The sequence below is a fragment of the Macrobrachium rosenbergii genome, chromosome 53 (assembly GCF_040412425.1).
Source record: "Macrobrachium rosenbergii isolate ZJJX-2024 chromosome 53, ASM4041242v1, whole genome shotgun sequence".
NCBI classification, from domain to species: domain Eukaryota; kingdom Metazoa; phylum Arthropoda; class Malacostraca; order Decapoda; family Palaemonidae; genus Macrobrachium; species Macrobrachium rosenbergii.
This window is the reverse complement of record NC_089793.1, coordinates 43,750,511-43,759,341: the sequence shown is the minus strand read 5'-3', so window position 1 is coordinate 43,759,341 and position 8,831 is coordinate 43,750,511. Positions and strand designations below refer to the sequence as shown.

Here is an 8,831-nt window from a genome sequence, read left to right as displayed (position 1 = left end):
GGAACGTCGTAAGCCGAAACCGTCGTAAACCGGGGACTGTCTGTATACAGTATATAAACTTTTAACATGTAAAGTGGTACATTAGGCTATACCTTAAAATATATGACAAGAAATAAAAACAAATTAATTATGCACCATAAACTTGGAAAAAAAAATACCATTACAGGCGGTCCCCGGTTTACGACGGGGGTTCCGTTCTTTGCGCTTGTCAGAACCGAAAATCGTCGTAAGCCGGAAAATCGTCGAAAATCGTCAAAAATCATAAGAAAACCTTACTTTTAATGCTCTGGGTGCATTGAAAACGATGTAAACTGCATTATTATTGAGTTTTACATCAAAAAAACCTTCAAATTATGATTATTCTGCCGTTTTGGGGCCATATTTCTTCCGTCGGATCGGCGTACGACACGTCGTAACCCCGGAACATGCGTTGTAAGCCAGGAAATAATTTCTGATGAATATGTTTGAAAAGCGTCGTAACCTTGGAACGTCGTAAGCCGGAACCGTCGTAAACCGGGGACTGCCTGTACAATACTTATGAATGAATGTCAAAGCAGTGCACTGTGATTTTCACACTCATTAAAATTTATAATTAATGTAAAAAATTTTACTGTAACACAAAATGCATAAAATGTATAAAATGTTGGGCTACAATTCATATGCTTGTCAAAGTGGTAGTTAATACTGTATTAGCTTTTGACATATAACATATTATGATAGGGTGTAACATGTCATGTATGCATTTTACAATTAATAAGAAATAAAGGACTGTTCTTGTAGTGTCTGATTCTGCTTGTTTCAAGCTTTTGTTAAGTTGATTAAAGAAAAAGCTCGTAAGATCTTCACATTAATGCCCTGCTGGTGAGCAAAGATGTGTACATAGTGCCTTGCCTTTGTTAGAGTTCATGTCGGTGTTTTTTCCAGAAATTTCCATGTTTGGTTGATTTTTATGATTTAAAATTTTTTTTTCTATTTTCTGAAGCTTTACAGATCTCTGAATTTAACTATTGAGCTTTACTTATGTAGAGGAGTCTCTGTACAGTAGTATATGTAATGAGGTGTTGTGATAGATTTTATTTGGAAACATTTAATTGAAAATATTATTCTCCCATTTCTACAGGAAGGTCAGGGTCCAGCAAGACAGAAGCGCAAGTCAGTGGTGAAGAAGATCCAGCAATTGATGGAGCGATCAGATCAGCTACATGAGGATATTAATCATTTAATTAAAAGCTACTCTTAGTGGATAAGGCACATTTTGTGATATGTCCCCATCTGGTCAAATATAGGTACAGTAACAGCAATACTCAGATACTAACATTTGTAGTAGGCTTTGAGTAGCTGTTTCAGGTGGAAGTCATGTTCTATAACTTCATATTAGATGCTATATATATATATATATATCTATATATGTATATAGTAGGTTATCAAAATATTATTTTCTTGATTGACTGCAGCATTTTTCAGTGCTGTTCTTTTCATAATGGTTTGAAATTTAGTTGCATGATATTTTTGCTTGTATTTTATTTTTGTATTTGATGGTATGGAGACTCCTTTTAATAAAGACTATATTAATTTATTTGGCTTTATAGGTTCTTATCTGTATATTTTGATTGGGGTTATGTTCGTTACTGTGATGGTGTATTGTAATCTTAAGACACAGTATTTATTAACAGCCAATTTTGTCCATTGGAAAGGTAACCCTCAGGGCGTAATTTGTAAAGTTACAAACATTTGCTGTTTGGGTGTGAAGTGGGCGCTCATACTATTTAAAGATGACTAGCATTTCTAGGAAGTTTTGTAGATCTGATTATACCCAAAAATTCTTCCATTTACATAAAAGCAGCTAAATGATTGTGGGTCACAGGGAATTGTGCCAAATTGAAATAGATTGTTGTGACTTGATTAAGCAAGGATGAATTTGGGAAGGTGAGGGGTTACATAGCAGATCATCATTATTGAAGGCCATTCAGTATATTTGAGTTTTGTTATATTAAGTGTAACCCAGTGAGTGATGTAACATGTGAAGTGTTGGTGTGTGTTAAAAGGGGAAAAATAATCCATATATAATATCCTTTATTCACTTAAGTTCTACTGACTGAAACCCTTACTATTATTAGCTTTTATAAAAGCCAAGTAATATGTGGAAATGTGTTGACATGTCTTGAGTAATATGACAGAAGTATATTTAGGTGAGATTAGGTTTCAAAACCATTCAACTTAATTCACCAAGCATATGCATTTTCAGTGTTGCTCTCTTCTGATGGATATAGTAAATATTTTGTATTGTAGGTACCATATTCTAGCATACAGTTGTTGTATCACACAAAAAAGCCTAATTGATAATGAAGATATCTAGGGACTATAACCTATAGATAAGCATATCTTAATCCATCCATATACAGTGTAGAACATGCTCAATGTTGCTGTTGCTTATCACCTGGATCTCCAAAATGTTGTGCATCCTACCAAGCATACGTTGAATGCAGCCAAATTATTATACAGGTATTGACATTATTCATTGTTCAAGGATTTATTGTTACAGTATTCTGTGTAGTTCGGCATGATGATGCAATACACACATTGCATCATGATGTTCATTTGGTTACAGTAACGGGGCAATTACAGTGCAAAGTTGTTTGTACAGTATTGTTGAATGCAGCAAACCCCTGTAAATGCAGTACAGAGTATTTGATTTTTACTATGATTATTGTACCACTTCCACATAGGCCCCATCTTGATTATGAGAAGCTGCAGATTCTGTGGATGCTGAGTGCTGTGGTTTGATCAGAATTTTCCAGCTCATTTGTTTTAGGCATCATGATGTGGTATGTCACCTTAAAAACAGCAGGTAAGATTTTAGTGTTGTATGTCTATGTTATGTAGTATGATTGTCATTTTATTTAGTCTTCAAGCTGAAAGGACAAGTGGGTGGGACTATGTTATTGACAAAAGGAGTAAAGATGTAGTAATAAAACAGAATTTGAGAAATTTTTGAAGCAAAATGACTGTATAGGTATTTGAGTAGGAACTAATTATTGTTTAATTATCTGGTTCATTATACATTTTACATAGAATATTTCTTTTATGGTGGTCAGTGGTTAGATAAGTCCGCTACTATTTGCAGTCTTTACACTTTTGACCTGAATTTTTTCATAGGAACAAACTTCTGGCTAGCCCTGCAAGAGTTAAGATTCCTTTTTCAGTGATCAAGCAAAATTATCTTTTATATCTAAACTGACTGGCTGAATTGTTTGTACTCCAGATACTCATCAATGGCTACTGTGCATGATCCCTTGAGTCCAGTGGTTAGCATCCTACCACTCTAAGTGCTGCCCTCTTCTTTCCTTCACTTGGTCAAAATAGTGTGTTTTTAGATTTTAATACATTGTTTGACCTCTGAACTCAACATTTTTCAGCTACTTTCTCCTTTATTTAACCATTAACCCAGAACACTTCAGCCATTACTCTCATTATTTTGTAGTTATAGCTTTCAAGAATATCATTTCTTTTCAATGTGTGTCCCAGACTTTGCTTGACAGAAAAGTCCTGTACACACATTATAAATTTTTGCTGTTTATTGAGATACTCTTATGTAGAGTAGACCAACTGTCTTTTTTCGGTATATACAGGCTCTTGCTACTCTTTAATTGTAATTTTACTGCTCAGTCATTTCTTGCCTCAAAAATGACTGTGGTCTGATCAAACCATATCATTTTCATACTACATAGCTAGGACTCTGTTCCAAATAAAAGATTTTGGATTGCATTCCCTATATATATAAGCAGGGTGTTGTAAAGGTTAGTGCCCTTTTTTTTCCAAGGGATTTTCCTTGGCATGCATATTGCTGATGCTTATGATGTGGTTTTTAATTCTGACTCATTTTACACTGGCAGGTTCAGTGTAGAATTATCTCCATAGTAATTTCATAGATAATCCACTACACATAATAATTATTAACTACTGTACAATTGTAATGTATTATTTTATTGTAATGGTCAGTATTTTGTGACTCAGCATATAGTTTTATTTTTTATTTTTTTTTTTTTTAAGCATTAGCCAATCGGTCTGAATATATTTGGTTTTATGACATACCACTTCATGATCTTTAGTAAGAAGAATTTTATGGGTTTCTCATACTTTTGATATTAGGTTCCTCTTATCAGCATTAACAGAGGTTTGCATTCATGTATATTTTATTGAAATGCTATAGAGTTTACATTTTTAAAGAGTCATAGTAAAAATTGTAGGAACATGGCCAACTCAAACTTATATTTTAACTTAATGTATTTTGAGATGAACCCTGTCCAGATTGTATTCTATACCAAAAGAGAAATATTTTGGATGTAGTAACTAGGACGACGTTGTAAGCATAGTGAATATGCATTCATATTGATACTGTTTATCCTTCACTGTCGTATATATGTTCACTTCTGTACATTGTCTCGAAATGTATGTTTGCATTAATTACTGAATAGTTATTCATGAGTTTCAGTAGTGTTTTGATTTCATTTATGGTGGCAGTATGCAAAGGAGAATATGCCAGGTTGTATAGGAACTTGGGGTGTGGACTTCATGGATGACAGGTAATGGATTTTGTTTCAGGCGTTTTAAAACTCCTAATGAAAAATTATTTAATTTTGTAGTTTAGTAGATAAGGATATCCTTGTTAGCAGACCTCAGATTTTGACCAAAGATGATTTTAAAAACACCTGGTAACTTTTTAACATTTATCTTTTTTGGGGTACTGCCTGCCATGGCCCTGTAGATAGTACTCAAGGTCTTTGCAGTATATTTGGACCCCAGCTGCATTGCTTTCTGCCTTGACTTCAAATTCATTCGCTTCAGTGTCTTCCCATTTGGTTGTCCTAACATATTTTAAATTTTCTTAGGTTGTCTTAACTTATTTTAAATTTTCTTAACTCTAATTTTCACCTTGCTTTTATTGACAAATCCTCCTGGTGATCCCTATAAAAGTCTAGAAATGTGACTTAGTGGTCCCTTCAATACATATGATACTTTATTATTTGTAATAGTAGTGACGAGTTTTGTTTAAGTTTGGTGAGATGGTAAGTTGCTTTTAGTGCGTGTATTGTGTATGAGCATTTACAAAGATGCTTTGATTTTTTAATGGATGATGAAAGATTTATTCCAAGAAAGGCAAGGGGGTTTTCTCCTTCCTTCATAAAAAAAGATGCAATTGTGGATGTGTTAGGCAAGCTGAAGGAGATTCCAGATTATTTTGGCAGATGGCTAAAGTGCCCCTGAATTTTTGCTGTCTTAACTTGTTACTGGAGTGGTTCCACTTAAAGGGTTGGATATTCCATGGCAACTGCTAGTCTTTATAGGTGTGTATACATAGGGTCTCAGTGTGAAGGTTGTTGGTGGGTACTCAGGATGACAACCATGTTATGCTGAGATAACTAAGTTGTACATGCTGAGGTAACTAAGTTGTATACTCCCTATGATCAATAAGGAAACAAATTAGGGGAAGAACAGAGAAACACAAATTGTAATCAATGTATTTAACAAACATTAAACTTACAGATAAACTGGAAAAGGTGAAATAGACACAATAATATGAACAACCAAAGACCAGGACTTTGACCTGGTAGTGGCTTATGACCTTTAATGAGCTCATCATGACCCCCCCCTTCCCCCCACATTATTCTTCATGTACTCAGAAGGGAAGAGAGTTAAAAGCAGGGATTACGATGGGCCCAAAAATCAGAAAAATGGTGCATTAATTGCTATGATTTGTTTGCTAATCTGTCATGGTGCCTGTTTTATATAAGGTCACGTAGCAAACAGATCATATCACCCTTTAATCATGTGAAAAAGAAAATATAATTTATATATATATATAGAAATACATTACTTTAATGTATAAAACAGGAACAAATACAAATTGTTACTTAGAAACAGCATATCATTTACAACCTTAATTAGTTACATAATGATCCTACAGCTTTGAGATTACTCACCCTTCATATACATATGGTAAATGATCCACGGTTACAGTCTCAGAACCATTACAGGCAGTATTTGGTTATCGGTGGGGTTCTGTTCTGAGGGTGTGATGATAACCGAAAATTGCCACAAACCAAGATTCGGCGATTTTTGCGCCTTTTTGGCGAATTTCAGGGCTTATCGGCACCGAAAAGCGCCAATTTTTGGTTACCGGTGCCTCTGTTAGGTATGCATTGGCGCCAATACCCAATTATCGGTGCCGATAAGTGGAAATCGGAGATTTTCGGCACCAAAAATTTCCGATTTCGTCGCTAGACAAGCGCTGTAAAACTGGATCACTGTTAACCAAGCCTCCCATTAACGGGGACTGCCTGTATTGAACATTTGCAATATGATACTTATAAAATATGTAAAATGCCCTAGTCATAGTTAAGGAGAAATCTTAATTCCTGTTCAATACTAAATTTTCTAATTGTAAGTGCTTTTCTGTAATAAAATCTACTCATAGGTTTGATCATTCTACTAGGGCAGGGGTTCCCAACCTGGTGCTCGCGAGCACCTCTGTGCTCTTTGGAAGTTGTTGAAATTGTGATCGCGAGCACCAACTCTTCATAGACCTAACTGCCGAATTTAAAATAACCCTCCGCCTTTTTTTTTATATAACAATGCTCACGAGTTGCTTTGGCAAACACTGATGAGACAAATATAGAAAAGCTAGCCAAATCAGTTTAGCATCAGGGTTCTCACTGAAGCCAGAAACTAGGGAGAGGTGGACTTGTTTTATTATTTTATTATTATTTTTCTAATGCTCAAGATTTGAAATAATTAGCTTGTGTATCAGTACTCAGAAATGATGCTTCCTGTGAATTTTATTTGTCTCTTTTTCTTTGTAGTTTTCCACGTATATCATAACACGATTAACATAATGAGGAATATAATTGATAATAAGCAAACAAATGTTTTAGTTTGTTATTGAACAATAAATCTCATTTATTTACATTTTCAGATATCAATATAATCTGACTTAAGAGGTAAAAATATTACCTGTGAATCATTGTGTGCTGCTAAAGTACTATAATATCTATGACAGTTAAGTAAAATATGCTTGTTTGGTGAATGTCAGTAACTTGGAATAAACATCCAGGCAGTAAAAATTAATTTTTGAATCTTCATAGTAAGTAATTTAAAATTTTTGTTACCTTTAAATAAACGAAGACTAAGTCTTTTACTTACTAATTGGACTGCTTCTTAATTCCCAAACTATAAAATTATTGTGGTGCTCTCACAGTTATCCAGAAAACAGTTGGGTGCTCATCAGCTTAAAAAGGTTGAGAACCCCTGTTGTAACAAGGGGGGAAAACCATCTTGGGAGCAGTTTATTGACCAAAAGCTGGTTAAATATAAATTCCATCTTTCCAGATATACATAGCAAATTGACAAATTTGTGAACAGAAAACCCTTAGTATATTGAATGAAAATGCTTGAAGTCATAATATATCAGAATCTATTCTTTCATCATAAATTTTACGTTGAAACTTACTTAGATTTTTATATTTTCTAAGCCACCTTATGAAGATCCTTAGTGCTGTTAGATATGTCCAGAAGATAAAGTGAGACAGTATGATATTCTCTCATCCATATAATTAATTTTTAGAGACTTTGGCTCAAGAAAATCTAATATAAGCTGGCAATATTATGACCATAATTGGAAGTACAGGTAATAGGGATTCAAATTTTGCCTATATATGTATATATACATTATATATACATTATATAGATATATATATATATATATATATATATATATATATATATATATATATATATATATATATATATATATATATATATATATATATATATATATATATATATACATATATATAAAAATTAAAAAAATTATTTTTCACCAAATTAATTTTACTAATATTGATTTTTTATGTTAAAAATATATGGCTACATCATATTTGAAGTATTGATTACATAATGCTACTTGATCTGAAGATATATATTGTTTGGAAGTAAAACTTTTGCAATGATCTGCAGATTAATTAGTGATTGACTTAAATCCAGGAAAAGAAAGAAAGACTGTTACTGAGAATGATGATCAAAGCTGGTAGGTTACTTATTACTTTAATTTTTATAAATATTGAGTAGATTAAGAGAGTAGTTTAACTTTTTGTCTAATGAAGCATGTTTATAAAGTGGGCCAGGGGATATTAAAAACACTGGGAAACATAATTTTAAAGTATATATGATGAAATGGAAACAAGAACTACAAATTAAGGAAAGAAAAATTGGTGCAATCCCTGTAAAATCAAATTATAAAGCTGATAATACTGATAATATATTCAGAACAAGAAGATACAAGTGTGTCCCTTTGAACATAGAGAGATTATAAGAATTACTGAAGCTGGCACAGTAGTGATTAAGGATGTCCCAGATCAGAGTCAAGAAATGGAATGGTTGAAGTCTTGTAATTAATTTAGACTTGCTGCCATGAATTTTATGGAAAAAGTCCATTGCAAGTGCTGTGTTTCACATGGAAATTGTGTTACTTGCAGTGTCCTCAACAAGAAAAGTTTTTTCTGTCAATATTCATTTTCAGATGCAGTAGGCAGTCCGCGTTACAGGCAATCCAGTTTTATGGCACGTGTCTAGCAATGAAAATCAGTAATTTTCGGCTCCGATAATTGCCGATTTGTGCTTATCTGCATGAATAATCAAGTATTGGCGCTGATACATACCTAACAGAGGTGTCGGTCTTTGGTTATCAGTGCCGATACCCCGTTATCAGTGCCGATTTTCGGTTATCATCATGCTATTGAAACGGAACCCCTGCTGATAACTGGGGACTGTCTGTA

At 33.6% G+C, this 8,831-nt stretch overlaps 1 protein-coding gene across 2 annotated transcripts in view; it reads left to right on the top strand.

The window, feature by feature from the left end:
• The window catches only part of LOC136834420 (BAG family molecular chaperone regulator 1-like), a 121,391-nt gene extending 115,472 nt beyond the window's left edge, over positions 1-5,919 (top strand). For both annotated transcript variants that reach the window (XM_067096999.1, XM_067097000.1), the window contains exon 5: positions 1,121-5,919. In XM_067096999.1, coding sequence (XP_066953100.1) covers positions 1,121-1,240 — 120 coding nt within the window. In that variant the 3' untranslated portion in view covers positions 1,241-5,919. The remainder of the gene's footprint in view (positions 1-1,120) is intronic.
• The last annotated feature ends 2,912 nt before the right edge of the window (positions 5,920-8,831 follow it).